Source organism: Vigna unguiculata, chromosome 7, assembly GCF_037176805.1.
Source record: "Vigna unguiculata cultivar grain cowpea cultivar isolate G323 ecotype 2 chromosome 7, ASM3717680v1, whole genome shotgun sequence".
Classification (NCBI taxonomy): domain Eukaryota; kingdom Viridiplantae; phylum Streptophyta; class Magnoliopsida; order Fabales; family Fabaceae; genus Vigna; species Vigna unguiculata.
This window is the reverse complement of record NC_140798.1, coordinates 2,644,416-2,660,171: the sequence shown is the minus strand read 5'-3', so window position 1 is coordinate 2,660,171 and position 15,756 is coordinate 2,644,416. Positions and strand designations below refer to the sequence as shown.

The 15,756-nt window shown below is 31.9% G+C and overlaps 3 protein-coding genes across 3 annotated transcripts; all 3 read left to right on the top strand.

Moving 5' to 3' along the window:
- The first annotated feature begins 283 nt into the window (after positions 1 to 283).
- Positions 284 to 2,902, top strand: LOC114190968 (ras-related protein RABA4d). Its single transcript, XM_028080067.2, has 2 exons — positions 284 to 765; positions 2,076 to 2,902. The coding sequence occupies exons 1-2, from the start codon at positions 539 to 541 to the stop codon at positions 2,518 to 2,520; spliced, it is 672 nt and encodes a 223-aa protein (XP_027935868.1). The 5' UTR covers positions 284 to 538; the 3' UTR covers positions 2,521 to 2,902.
- A 3,575-nt stretch (positions 2,903 to 6,477) lies between these two features.
- Positions 6,478 to 8,768, top strand: LOC114192717 (cytochrome P450 93A3-like). Its single transcript, XM_028082509.2, has 2 exons — positions 6,478 to 7,442; positions 7,540 to 8,768. Exons 1-2 carry the CDS (start codon positions 6,534 to 6,536, stop codon positions 8,164 to 8,166), a joined length of 1,536 nt encoding a protein of 511 aa, XP_027938310.1. The 5' UTR covers positions 6,478 to 6,533; the 3' UTR covers positions 8,167 to 8,768.
- Positions 8,769 to 12,298: 3,530 nt separating this feature from the next.
- On the top strand, positions 12,299 to 14,721 carry LOC114190401 (cytochrome P450 93A3-like). Its single transcript, XM_028079268.2, has 2 exons — positions 12,299 to 13,318; positions 13,809 to 14,721. The coding sequence occupies exons 1-2, from the start codon at positions 12,416 to 12,418 to the stop codon at positions 14,472 to 14,474; spliced, it is 1,569 nt and encodes a 522-aa protein (XP_027935069.2). The 5' UTR covers positions 12,299 to 12,415; the 3' UTR covers positions 14,475 to 14,721.
- The last annotated feature ends 1,035 nt before the right edge of the window (positions 14,722 to 15,756 follow it).

The window sequence follows — 15,756 nt, the reverse complement described above, 5'->3', positions numbered from 1 at the left end:
TTGGATAAAATTGATGACCATTTTAAACATTCTGTCAAAATGAGGAACATCCGCAACAAACACTACGAGAATGAGGACCAAAAAGGTATTTAAGCCATTAAAATATAACTAAGGACTTTTATATAATTATTTGAATATGTTTCTAAATATTTAAATTTAATTTTACTTATATATATATATTTTACATAATATTACAATTTACAAAAACACTATTCATAAATATAAAAGTAAATAATTAAAAAAAAGTTGTAATATATTAATTTTTTTTCTACCAATTCTCCCATTTCCTCACCCCAAACGGCCACCACCTCTTTCCTTCGTTCTCACGCCTCTGTTTCTGTCAACGCAACAACCAAAACGACCGCGTTTTCCCTCCTTCTTCCTATCACCAACATGTGATGATCATGATGATCACGACGATCATGCCTTCCCCCCTCCGCGATCCCAACAACAGCTTTTCGCAATGCTTCATCTAAAAGACGCCGTCGCCAACGGCACCCTCCGTCTCGCGTAACCATCACAGTCTCATTTCCGCGGGATGTCGAACCTGTACGGCGATTTCAGCCAGAAGATCGATTACGTCTTCAAAGTCGTATTGATCGGTGACTCCGCCGTCGGCAAGACCCAGCTCCTAGCGCGCTTCGCCAGAAACCAATTCAGCGCCGATTCAAAAGCCACCATCGGCGTCGAGTTTCAGACCAAAACGCTCATCATCGATAACAAAACCGTCAAGGCTCAAATATGGGACACCGCGGGCCAAGAAAGGTCCATTCTCTCCTCCTTCCGCGCTTCGCTTTCCTTTGCCTGTCGTTTTGCTTCTCATAAATTCAATAACAATAATTTAGAAGAGACCTTCCAAACGCACCTATAATCGTTCTCATCCGTCTGCTTCGTTGTACTGTGGAACATTCAATTTAGAAATTGCGTGTCGTTTTGCATGCTGGAATGTCGTTTTCGTTTCTGTTGTTGTTTATTAATGTAATAACATGTTTCTTGTGTGGTTTAGATGATTTGCAGTATTGGAAATGTTTTGAACTTTGCTAGAGATCAGTAGTTTATATAACTTTTGTCTTATCCCAGAGTTTTCTCAAGTTTACTTAGTCACAAACTAATCAAACTCGGAGGTAGGAATTAAATGCATATTCACGTGATCATAGTGTATTTGAAAACAGACGAAAGTGTTGGAGCTAATTTGGTTTGTTTAATGGTCGAATTGAATTGTTTTGGTTGTGGTCGAGTCTGGGAGGACCTTATAATGTAGGGGGAAGGGGACCAAGTGGAAAAGGAAAGGGAAGTGCATTTGATGTTCAGACGGCAAATTTAGTTTTGATTGTTTTGAATTAGAGGATTTTGTGACCAAGATTTGCATGTGGTTACTGAAAATTGATGTAATGTTTGAGTTTAATTGGAATGTATTAATAATGTAAAGGTTTTTGTGACTCATCTAACAAGGTAGATGGTTATGAATGATAAGTTTGTTGAATTTTATAATAAACTAGGCCTGGACCCATGCATGGTGACCTACATAGAGGGAAAATAAAGGAGAGAGGAAGAGAGGATGAAATTAAGTGGGTGTTTAGTACATCAACAAGTGATATGCCAGTTAAAAAATAATGAAGGTAGGATTTTTATATAATGATAGATTACTTTAAAAGTCATACTTAAAACGATTTATGATCAGTTGACAATTAAAAAATTATTTACATGTGCATGAAAATTAAACTCATTTTATGTCTTATTTGGGTTTAGCTCCTGTAAAGTTTGGATCATTAGATGTACTTTAGTGAAGTGTGGAATCACTGTTGTTGATTGCGATAAAATATAAGGATGGGGTGCCAAATTATGAAATACGAAAAAAAAATGCAGGTGGTGATTTCCTAAACAACAAGTTTGAGGCTGCTGAATTGTTGAGGTCGCTGTTTCTGCGTGCAAGGGTATTCTAATTATGTTATATATATGCTCTCTGCTTTAGCTTGGTCTGCATCTTGGTTACAACTTGAATTGTTTTCTGCATTTTATTTTAGAGTTTGAGGCTTTTTTTTGGGCAACTTAGAATCTCTTCTTTCTTCTCTCAGGTACAGGGCAGTTACTAGTGCATATTATCGCGGTGCTGTTGGAGCAATGTTAGTTTATGACATGACTAAGCGTCAATCATTTGATAACATGGCAAAGTGGTTAGAGGAACTGAGAGGCCATGCAGACAAAAATATTGTTGTGATGCTAATTGGCAACAAATGTGATCTTGGAACTCTTAGAGCAGTGCCAACTGAAGATGCCGAGGAGTTTGCTCAAAGAGAGAACCTATTCTTTATGGAGACATCAGCACTTGAGTCCACTAATGTGGAAACTGCCTTTCTGACCATTCTAACTGAGATATACAGACTTATAAGCAAGAAAACACTAACTGCCAATGATGATGCTGATCCACATGGCAGTTCAGGGCTTCTGAAGGGAACCAAGATAATTGTTCCCAACCAAGACATTAATGCTGGTGAAAAAAAGGGTGGCTGCTGTGGATAGTCTTAGGTTACGCTTGTTTCCACTCTTCTTGGGAGCATATTGCTCCCCCTGACTCCGCCTACATGTGGCGTTTGTAGAGAGGGCAGATACTTTTATTGGTCATCCAATCAGCAAAATGTAGTCTATATTTATTTATCACTGTGCTTGTTGATTACAAGCATGCAGTTTTTCTTCTGTTTTGGTCTTTTACAGCTTTAGGATTTCAATTTGTTAATACAGATCCCCGGTTTTGAAGGGATGGTTCAGTTCGGACAGAGGAATGCAAACTGTATAACTAGCTGGATGCAGTTGTTTTTGGCCTGTAGTTGAAATTTTTAGTATTAATGTTGTCTTTGATGTGAGATATTTATTAATTATAGGAAGGGATCAACTTACACTATAATTCTTGTGAAATTCTATAAGCTTTGCAGTTACATTTTCATGTTTCGGTTGCTTACAAATAGCGATGAAAGACAAAAGATGTGTAGTATCTTTTTCTTTCTAAGTACTTTTGGTTCTTCTCAGAATTACCTGCAAAGATCTTACAGAGATCAACGCAAAAAAGAGATCCCAAAGAAAGACGCTGCGGTTCTTGATTATTAGTAGGTGTAATATTCTATTCTTATTTTTTGTTTGTATATACGATTTTATTTTCACTTTGGTAGCCATATTTCAATACGGTCTTGATGCCGTGTTCAGAATTTTCTTGCAAATTTATCTGAGGGTTGATTTTAGTATGGATAAGAGATATAATAAACATGTAGATGAATGAGTAGTGATGAACATAGATAGGTACATAGGAGTGTTAAAGTGAAACAAAACTCGTGTTAGAAACTTGATTTTCACCTATCGAATGAGTGAAACTTTTCAATCTTGTGTTCATTCATAGAAAGTATAGTACTGTCACTCTCTGCTTATAGCAAAAGCAATTAAAATTTTAGTCACTTACTTGTATGTGATAAGTGTTCATGATGTAGTTTGGATTTATGGCGTTTTTACTTGTAAATCTTATAGTGATAAAGAATAGTTGTTACAATTATGTGAAACAGAACTCACATTATTTTCAATACAAATTTTTAATGAAATCAGTCATCAGTAAAATGTTATTATTTTTTCTATCCTTATTCAAAATGTTTGTGTGGGAGAAAAGAGATAAGGAAAATACAAAAAATTATTTATTTCAAATTGTAAAATATGTAAATGAAAATTATTTATTTATAGTGTAGGGAAAAAGGAGTACACGCCGCTTGGAAGTAACCCAAAACGACAATCTAGTATAGGACCACCCCAAGTATATTCATCTAACAAGAAACCAAGAAGGTAAAAATTACAAAATGTACGGATTTTAATATTTTAACTCATTATAGTGTATTATAATTAATTTATAGGACCACTCATGGTATTTATTTAGCAACAAATCAAGAAGGAAGAAATTATAAAAACACGGATTCTAATATTATATTTACCTTATCGAAAGTGTAGTATATACTCATATATATCATATAATATGTATATAATTCACTTTCATCCTATTATATTTAATCTTATCGCATATAATGTTCGATTTGATGTATGAACCACTTAAATTTTATTTAACAAACTTTCCTAGAAGAAAATCCTTATTTTTTGCGTGTTGTGTTCTAGCAATTATTTGTTTGGTTAAAATATGTTTCACCACAAAAAAGAAAAAAAAAACAAAGGTTCATGTGTAAACTCTCAACAAATGATTATTATATACATTTTGTCTAACGAAAATGAAATTTTATATTCTAGTGGTATGATGCGTATCAATTGTAACCAATTTATTATTCGTAAAGTCAATTGGTTATAGTAGCATTACGTTTCTCAGTGATTATAATTTTTTTTTAAATATTTTTAAAATAATTAATGAGTGTAGATAATAATAATAATCGAGTTTTGATATTTAAAACTGAGCTCTTTAATTAACTAATTTTTACAAGAGGAAAAAAAGTCGTTTCTTTAACATTTGTTATTTATGATATAAAATAATTAAGGTTTTTAATACAAAAGTAAGTAACTAATACAATTATAAAATAGTCTCATGTTTTCTCTTATCATTTATGTTTAAGCTAAAATTTCATAATAATATGTATGACAATTAAAAGCTAACAATTAGACCTATGTTAAATACTTAATATATATATATATATATATATATATATATATATATATATATATATATATATATATATATAAAGGTTAAAAGTATTAAAATTTCAATAAATATTTTTAGTTAATTATAAAATTGTTAAATATGTTTTTGGTCCCTCAAGTTTCAGTGAAATTTGGAATTAGTCCCTCATCGAAACTTTTGACCAATTTAGTCCTTCATTCTCAGAAATGCGTGGATTTAGTCCTTTTAATCAAAATTTGTTAAGTTTATTGAAGTTTTAAACGCGTTTTATGATAATATTTGAGTTAGCATTTAAGCGAAGATGGGTCAAACAGTTTAAACAATTCAAATACTATCATGAGATGCGCTTGAAACGTTAGATAAACTTAACAAAATCTGGTTAAAAGGACTAAATCCACACGTTTCTAAAGATGAAGGACTAAATTGGTCAAAAGTTTTGAAGAGGAACCAATTCCAATTTTCACTAAAACTTGAGGGACCAAAAACATATTTAACCCATTATAAAAATATATAATCTTTACTCAAATAAGGAAACTATTTGTCATTCCTTTTGAGTTTAGAAAATCAACTTTAATTTATTAAATGTAATTTAAATATGGTGATAAATTACTTTGCTGTAAGAAGAATATCTAAAATGAAAAACAATTTCCTTAAAAGTAAAAACTGATATAACTATTTATCTAAAGTATACAAAGAGTATAATTTTATACTAAAGAAATAAATTAATATTTTTATCTTTACAATGTGTTACATATATTTTATGCATTTTAGCATAATATTTTAATTATTAAATTATATTTTGCAATTACAATTTTACTCGTTATCTAATAAAGTAAGAGTATATTGTAATAATCAAATGTTATAGTTTTAATTTTATTCATAAGTTAAAAAAAAACTATAATAAAAATGTTATACAAGTATTTAAAATTAGTACACACTAATAATTACTGAAATGAATAAAATAAAAATAAAAATGTGGTGAAGAAAAATGTTCAATTGTCGAAATTTTGTATTATCCGTATTTATATTTTATGTCGAAATTTTTCATCAAAATTAAGGAATTTGAATGTTCTATTAGATTTTTCTGTGTTGTTCCTTTATTGTGTCTTCCTGATACACGGATTACCATTTACCACTAATTTTGATGTTTTAAAATATATTAGAAAAATATGTAAAGTATCAACACAATGTATTTTTAATGTTGAGGAGAGGACAACACCAAATAACAACTAGAGAATTGACACTCAAAATTAAGACATATTGAACTAATACCAAGTAAATAGATAAATTTATACATTTTGTAAGTACTTATATATTCTGATAATAATTAGAGGTGAAAAAGAAGTGGATGGAATTTTGGTAAACCTGATTAACGAGTTGATATTTCTAATCTTCCAATACCTTTTAACTCAACTTGAGAACATTCTATTTTTAAATTAAAATGAAATTATAGTTAAATTAATAATTGATTATAACAAAGTGATTTAACATTTAAAAAAATAATTTTCTTATGTAATTAGAGAAATTAATTATTAAATTAAAATTATATATATACATATATTAAAAAAATAACAAAATTATAAAAAGAATAAAAAGAATTTTGATATTGTGTTAAAAGTAAACTTTAAGTGAAAGTCAATCCTATAAAAATAATTTGTGAATTAAGATTTGCACGGACTTATAAAATTTATACTTACTTACGTACTATAAACTATTCTTTTAGTTGAAAATAGAATTCCAAATTTGTGAAAGAATTTGGTGACAAATGAATCATTAATATGTAAAATATATTTTTATCATTTTGATGGCTTGGTGGCCACCATATAAGAATGATAAACTTAGTTGTGTTGTTCATAATTGAAACTGTTTTCCAACATCCATGGCTGATTGTGGTGAGTATTTTGTGTTGCTTCTCTTGTGGCTAGCCTCAATCTTCTTGTTACGTGTAATCCTCAGGAAGGTTGGTATGAGGGCACGCCTACCACCAAGTCCTACACCCCTCCCTGTATTAGGACACCTCCACCTCCTCACCAACCTCCCCCACCAAGCATTTCACGCCATCTCCTCACGCCATGGCCCTCTGGTCTACCTCGTCTTTGGTTCCAACCCCTGTGTTCTTGTTTCATCGCCCGAAATGGCAACTCAGTGCCTCAAAACCAACGAATCATGCTTCCTAAACCGACCCAAAAGAACAAACTTGGACTACATCACATACGGTTCTTCAGATTTTGTGCTGGCACCCTATGGACCTTATTGGAGGTTCATGAAAAGGGTTTGCATGACTGAACTCCTCGGAAGCCGCATGCTTCGCCACCACCTTCCCATCAGAGCTCAGGAGACAAGGCTGTTCTTGAACACCATCATGCAAAAGGCTGGTTCGAGAGAGGACGTGAACGTGGGCAAGGAGCTAGCCATGCTCACCAATAACATAATCACCAGAATGGCTTTGAGAAGAAGGTGCTGTGATGATGTTGAAGGAGAAGGGCACCAGTTGATTCAGCTCGTGAAAGAGATGACTGTGCTTGGTGGGAAGTTCAACTTGGGAGACATGTTGTGGTTTGTTAAGAAGCTGGATTTGCAGGGGTTTGGTAAAAAGCTTGAGAGTGTTCGAAGTAGGTATGATGCCATAATGGAGAAGATCATAAAGGAACACGAAGATGCAAGAAGAAACAAGAGTGGTGATGGAGATGAAACAGTGAAGGATTTACTTGATATTCTGCTTGATATCTATGCTGATGAACATTCAGAGATTAGATTAACCAGAGAAAATATCAAGGCCTTCATTATGGTATAATTAGCGATTAGCAATTAGCAATATTCCCTTTAGTGTTTTCATTCAAGAAAAAAAATGCTTACCATAAGTTTTTTGGTTATGTAATCTGCAGAATATGTTTGGTGCTGGAACTGAGACATCAGCCACTACAATAGAATGGGGTTTGGCTGAGCTAATCAACCATCCAGAAATGATGGTAAAAGCAAGGGAAGAGATTGAATCAGTGGTTGGTAAGAAGAGATTGGTGGAGGAATCAGATATCCCTAACCTTCCTTATGTTCAATCCATAGTGAAGGAAACAATGAGGCTTCACCCCACAGGACCTTTGATAGTGAGGCAATGCACTGAAGATTGTAATGTTAAAGGGTATGAGATTCCTGCAAAAACCACTGTGTTTGTGAATGTTTGGGCCATTGGTAGGGATCCAAAGTACTGGGAAAACCCACTTGAGTTTAAGCCAGAGAGGTTCCTTGATGAAGAGGGACGAATCCCTTTGGATCTGAAGGGACAGCATTTTGAACTTTTGTCCTTTGGAGCTGGGAGAAGAAGCTGCCCTGGTGCTTCACTGGCTTTGCAGATCATTCCCACAACACTGGCTGCAATGATTCAGTGTTTTGAATGGAAGGTTGGTGAAGATGGGAAAGGAGTGGTTGACATGGAAGAGGGACCTGGAATGGCTCTTCCTAGGGCACATCCCTTGCTATGTGTTCCTGTCGTTAGGTTTCCTCCTTTGGTTTAAGGGTATGTTAAGATCAACTTTTTCCTAAACATCTGCACCAAAAAGAAGATTAAGAAAATAAGATGATATCAAGTATCGATGAAAACTAATTTTTAACAACTAAATTTCGATAAAATTTGAAATATCATTTAGTATAATCGAGATGTCAAAAGTTTGTAATGGTGTCTAAGACTTTTATGTATTTGGAGATTGGTTTAAAGTGGAAATTGTAAATATGGATCAGTTTATTTTTATTTTTTGTAAAACACGATAAAGTCATCAAAAATCAACGGTTTTACAGGTGAAGTTGTTATAATACATATCGGTTTTCTTTTTTTATTTTTTTGAAAAAGTAAAGTCATCATGAGTAATGACGATTTCACGTTTCTGATACACTGAAACTGATATGAGTCTTGACGACTTCACTTCTCTGATACACTAAAACTGTCATGACTCATGACGACTTTGGTTTTTCAAAAAAAAAAAAGGAAATCGGCCTTTATCATGACAACTTCAGTTTTGATGTCTTCTCACTCCTGACGACTTCATCCTGTTTAAACAAAAAAATCAAACGATCCATATTTACAAATTCAACTTCAATTTTATGAAAAAAAAAAGGATCATATTATTTTTGTCATGTAGTTTAGTTTCTTTAAATTTTTAGTTTAACCTAGGACAAACTTTTAAAAAATGTTCAGTTCTATGTTTGTGCGTGAACACCCTTTTAACTTTTTTTGTAAGCAAAGTTGTCATGGAATGTTGATTGTTGTGTAGTTTGTTATTTTGCTGTATGAAATGTTTGATTTTGAATGATGGAAACAAGTGTACATAGAAGAATAAAATGGGGCAATGTTAATGATAGCAATAATACATACACTAGAGGACAGGGAAGATCAAATATCACCTACTTATGCCATGGACCACCAAGAACTAAATATTAATTAAGGTAGCCATTGTAAGATCAATACAACTTTTAAAAAAATAAAATTATAAACACTTTTGAAGGTAGCCCATCATATTTATTTTTTAGTTATGTTTTTTAGGTTGTGGTTATTAGTAGCCATGAGGTGATTTCACCAACCTACGACTAATTAATTTCTAATAAGTTTAACTTTGAATATATCATGACAAAACTGAGAAAAAATATTAAAATTGTGTCAAGTGATTAGTTGGTTAATAAATTTAATTAAATCAGCCAATAATTTTTTATTTTTAGGATGAAGTGATAAAAATTTTGATCAGCGCTTTCCACTAATTAAAAATGGTTAGAATCATTTTTGTATGAAACGCTGGAATCCAAAAAATAGCTTGAGTTCTGTTTATGGTGGAAGAATGCAGAGGGTACAGAGTTCTGTTTCGTTAATTTTTGCAATAATTATCTTAAAATCATTTTAACAAACTTCTTTTTATTAACTTACCGAAATTTGTTTTTTAAAAATTCAGAAGTATTGGAATCTATCAGAAGTCGATCTTTCTGAAAAATCCAACTTGTGAAAAAAAAGTGCTTAAATGATTTCCCTTTAACAAAAATTACTTTAGACAACATCATAAAATTATGATTTAAATTATAAAGACCGTGGTTTAAAGATTATATTACAATTTTTTAGGTATGGTATAGGTGAGTGTAATTATAGGTAATAGATAACGGTTTTTAGTACAACAATACTTTTAAAATTGTTGTTTAAAATCCTTATAATAGACAATAGTTTTTCAAGTTGATTTTAGACCTCACCTCTATTTTTATACCATACTTATACTAGTTTTTTCCACATAGTTTAAAGCAAAAGTTATGTAATCATAGACTTTCATAATATTTATATAACATTTATAAAAATGTTGAAATGTTGTTTATTATATATTAAGGCCATATCTATATAACCGTTGTCTAATTTAGTGTGATTAACTACAAAATGTTCAAGTGTTTTCTTTGAGAAAAATTGTTTGGATAAAGAAATTTAAATATTTAAATATATTAAATTCAATTGTTTTTACTAAATAATTTATTTGAATAAAATAATATAAATTTATTGAATTTTAGTTATTTTAGATGATATTTAAATTAACACTAAAGATTAATATTAAATTATGTTTAAAAATTTTAAAATACTATTAATGAATTTTTTATTTGAAGTTATTTTTGCTGTCAAAAACCATTATTAATATTTTTGAATTGAGGTTGAAAATGATTTTCTGAGTTTTCTTTATCAGCAAAAACAAATCATTTAATGAGAGGCCATATTTAGATTTTCGGATTGATATAATTGATGGAAACCACATTTACTCTCTCTCACACACGTACACGCGCATATATATATATATATATATATATATATATATATATATATATATATATTAGGTCATTGGTTGTTATTTTAAGTAATTTTTATTTATTTATGGTGTCAATTGAAAATCCTTCCTGAATTACGAATTATATTGATAAAAGGTAAGACTAACGATATTTTCACACCATCGATTTTTTCTTTAATTTCAAACTTAAATTTTATAAAATATTATTCTGTTATAACATTTTATTTATATATTATTATTATTATTATTATTATTTTAATATAATATTTTATTATTAAAATTAGTTGTCAAGTGAATATCAACAAATCATTTTTCAAAAAGTAATTATAGTCAGCTATAAAGAAAAGTTTCTCTAACATTAGAAAAAAAAAACTCTACAATTTTAAACAAAAAAAAACATTCATCCAAAGTAATTATAGTAGATATCGAAAAAAAAATTCTATAAAAGACATTAACTTAAAAATCTAACTAAAATTCACGGAAAAAAGTCCACACTAGTGAAGAAAACACTTATTAATGTATGTAAGCTAATAAATAAGTTTGGGATAGAAAATTTTGACTTACATGGATTGAAAAATAACTTTGTTATAACACTTAATCGAAATAAATCCAATGTTAAATTTCTTCCTTACCCAGGAAAGAAAATCCTTTTTATTTCAAGGTTTATGTAGTGGAACTGAAGTTGACTTTTCAAATTGATGGAGAAAGGAATGTAAAATATAAATAAATGCAAAAATGGTTTGACTAGAATTAATAACAAAACATTTCCCAATTATTTGAGCTTTTGGTAAATCATATAAATATTTTCCAAAACTTATTTATGCATGATGACTTCAATTGCTTGCAATGACTTTGGACAATTAAAAAAAAAAAGTTAATAATGAAAACTGAAAGAGACAAGAACCTTAAAATCACAATGATGTTAATCCTCTGCAGGCAAAAGGAGTATTTAATGTAAAATGAAAGCGAAAGAATAGAGAGGGTAACGCATCTAACGAACCTGATATTGGGGAATACCAGAAGGGATAAGAGAATTATCCCTTTTCACTTCAATGATATAACCCTTTAAGCCTTTTAAAATTAGAGTCTCCACAAGTTATTGTTGCAAGTAATTTATTTAAGAAAATTGTGAGAAAATTAGGGTGTAAAAGTGGCTCATAATTTAAATATGAGTTATCTTAATTTATTTTTCAATGAGTTAAAATTTTTGTAATTCAACATGATTTATTATAGATAAATAAAGTAGGTTGACTCATATAAATATTATTTTTTAACTTATTTTATATATTTATTGTAAATTTTTAACAGTATAATTATATTTATTTATTTCATCAAATATTATTTAAAAAATAATAAATAAAAACCAAAATTTATATAATTGTTCAAATAATAAATAAATTAAGGATAATATAATTAAACAACATTATAACAAAACCTAGATAAATTACATCCAATTCCATCCTTCTAGGTTAAGACAGTCTTAAAATAAGTAAAACTTATATATTATAACGTGATCATATATATATAACTGATAAGATAATAGATTAAAACTAGTATTTTTACAAGTTTCTATGAATATTTTAATCCTTATAATTGTAACTTTGTATTTCACTCTGGTTGAAGCAATATCCAACAACTTAACGCTGTAAGCAGCAGAACAGAGATTCTTGGTAGTAAAAGTTGCAGTACAACCTCCACCAAAATAATTAGCTTTGTTTATAATTAAATTGCTTCCGGCATTAGTTTATGCCGAAGCTATGTCACGCCACAAGAATCTCCAATTCTTCGTAGTTCACAAAAAGACAAGACATCAGAAGTTGAGTGCATTTGTCTGAACTCTTAAACAAATAATGCCTTCTCCAACCAAGAAACCTAGCTACATCGTTAACTCCTCACATAAACTTCATCAAAAAAACATAACAAATTACTCTCTATAAATGTTCGTCATTCAATCACATGCACCATGAAGACAATGGATGATGTTCAAGGATACATACCAATATTCCTTATTTTCCTAGCCTCACTCAAATTGCTCCAAGCCATATTCAAAGCTTCAAAATTTCGCCTTCCACCTAGTCCTTTGGCTCTACCAGTTATTGGACACTTCCACTTGTTAAAACCACCACTTCACAGATCTTTTCAGAAGCTCTCGAATCGTTATGGACCCTTGATTCACCTCTACCTTGGCTCCACTCCCGTTGTTGTTGTTTCCTCTGCAGAAATTGCCAGAGAGATCTTCAAAACACACGAACTTTGTTTCTCCAACAGACCAGCGAATGTTGCTATCAGCTATCTCACTTATAACTCATCTGATATAGGGTTTGCCCCTTACGGACCCTACTGGAAGTTCATGAAGAAGCTTTGCATGTCGGAACTTCTTAACGGGAGGATGCTGGATCAACTCCTACCCATTAGAGAAGAGGAGATAAATAGGTTTCTGGTGATGCTGAAGATGAAAGGTGAAGCATGTGAGCGTGTGAATGTTGGAGATGAACTTTTGAAGCTAACGAACAGCGTGGTGATGAGAATGGCGATAGGAAAAAGCTGTTTCAACGTTGATGACGAGGCTCAGAAGGTGACGGAAAGGGTGAAGGAGAGTTCGAAGGTGAGTGGAATGTTTAACCTAGCAGATTATTTTTGGTTTTGCAGGGGATTGGATCTTCAGGGAATTGGGAAGAGAATGAAGGAGGTTCGTGAGAGGTTTGACACCATGATCGAAAGTATCATTCGGGAACATGAAGATGCGAGAAATAGATCCACCCAAAAGGATCCTCCAAAAGATGTTCTTGATGCTCTTTTGAGCATTTATGAAGATCAGAGCTCAGAGGTGAAAATAACCAGAGACAACATTAAAGCCTTCTTGGTGGTAATATTCCTTGAATAACCCCTCTTTTAGAATTTGAAATTCTAATTATTTCTAAGTCTTGTTTATGCTATTTTTATCTTGATAAAAACTCTAACTTTAAGCTCTCACTGATTTTATATAGAGTGATATATTTTAGTTATTTATAACATGTTTTTGTAAAATTAAGAAACAAAGTAAGGATCTTGTAAATACTACTACAAAAACACCAAACTAATACATCCAATTATCACTGGAAGTTAATGATAAAGTATTTTAAGTCTACCGACTTTAATAGTGTTGCGACTCACTTGATGACTTCAATCATTTACTTTAATTTATCAAATAATCAGGAAATGATAAAGATTGACAAGGACTAATCAAAGGAAAATAAAGTTTTTTCAGAGTCATATATATATTTCTTTTACCACTACCTATTGTGCAAGTGCAGTAGAATTTGACAGAAGTATGGTAATATTTTGAATTGTAAGAATTTGTGTGTACAATTTGTCAGGATATTTTCACAGGTGGGACAGACACAACTGCAGTTACTGTAGAGTGGTCAGTGGCAGAACTAATGAACCATCCAACAGTGATGGAGAAAGCAAGGAAGGAGATTGAAAGTGTGATTGGCAAAGAAAGAATGGTGATGGAATTAGACACAGATAATCTTCCTTATCTCCAAGCCATAGTGAAGGAGACACTCAGACTTCACCCTCCATCTCCATTTGTGTTGAGAGAGTCAACCAAAAAGTGCAGCATTGCAGGATATGAGATTCCACCAAAAACTCAGGTTTTCACTAATCTGTGGGCTATTGGGAAGGATCCAAAGCATTGGGATAACCCTCTTGAGTTTAGGCCAGAAAGGTTTGTTAGCAAAGAGAATGAGAGTGCAAAAACATGTGAAGTTGATGTGAGGGGACAGCATTATGAGCTTTTGCCTTTTGGAAGTGGAAGAAGAGGCTGCCCTGGAACTTCACTGGCACTGAAGGTTGCTCACACCACCCTTGCTGCTATGATTCAGTGCTTTGAATGGAAGGTTGAAGAAAAAGTGGGAGAAAATTGTGGTAGTGTTGACATGAAAGAAGGACCCTCTTTTATCCTTTCCAGAGCTCAACCCATGATTTGTATCCCAAAACAAAGACTCCTGCCATTCCCTTTGTCTCATGCTAAATCTTAATTCTCGTTCTCACCTAAGACTATAAGAATAAGCGTGTTCCATTGTATCTTCATCTAAATATTACCCTGTTTCTCTTATTTCGTATAACCTAAATTATTGGTACCCATAATCTCTTTCAAACATTCTTTTATTTTTCATGTAGTTGGATTAGGTGAAAGTGTTAGAAGTTGACCTTAGATTGGTTGTGGTTCACAAAGAGCTTGCTTCCACCCACCTATTGTTAACAACATCTTTTATCGAACAATACTTTCTAATACTATTACTTGCTAATACTCTCCAATATTATTACTCTAATATTATTACTTGCTGTAAAAAGTTTTTAAGGATACATCTACTACTTATAGACCTCTACTTTGGTCTTTCGGCCTCTAAGTCTTAATTAAACCCAATTACTACCAAAACATAATTAATGAACACATAATTATTACTAAGAATTACTCTTAACCTTTACAATCCCCGAAAACAATTAATTATGACAAAACATTAAATGCAACTAACCACATTTAAACTTATCTAACAAAATCTCTCGCAAATTTAAATATTTCTTTTGTCTTTCATCCTAATTATATTTTGCTCTTTTCAAAGAGTATTTTTGACAACGACTTCATGATGTGGGACTGTTGGGTGCAGTAGGAACCCCCAGTGGAGGTTTAAGGAGAATGAGCGTATCATTCTTGATGGAGGGCTTAAGGGACCGATGGTTCACATGTAGAACCTCGTCATCGGCTCCATGGTGAACACTATTGTTCCGATTCCAGTACATCATTAGGGTCAATCACCATGCATTCGAGGTATTGTCCGCTTTGGAGTGTGTGCTCCATCATGGTTTTGTCCTTAAAAGGCGCCTCGAATGGTGGGAGGAGGAAGGGTTATTTAAACCGCCTTAGGCCTGAACTTCTAAACGATGTAGGATTATTGGGTGCGATAGAACACTAGTAAATATTTCATAAGACCCAAGTCAATCATCTCAAATTCTTTCATAATTCCTTTAAACTCCTCAATCAACTTGGCATTGTTCCTCTATGAGATCATCAACGTAAAGGGCAACAAACATCATTTTTCCTTATGTAAGAAGAATGTTCATAAGGAAACTGCTAAATAAGTATCAATCCTTCGATTCCATTCTCGAAGAACTTGTTTTAAGCCATAGAGCGCATTCTTTAATCTCAACACTTTTTTTCTTCGCTTCTTTACATGTATCTGAGTGGTTGTTCAACATATACTTCCTCCTCCAAAACTTTACTTAGAAATGTTGAATTCACATCCATCTACAAGATTGCTC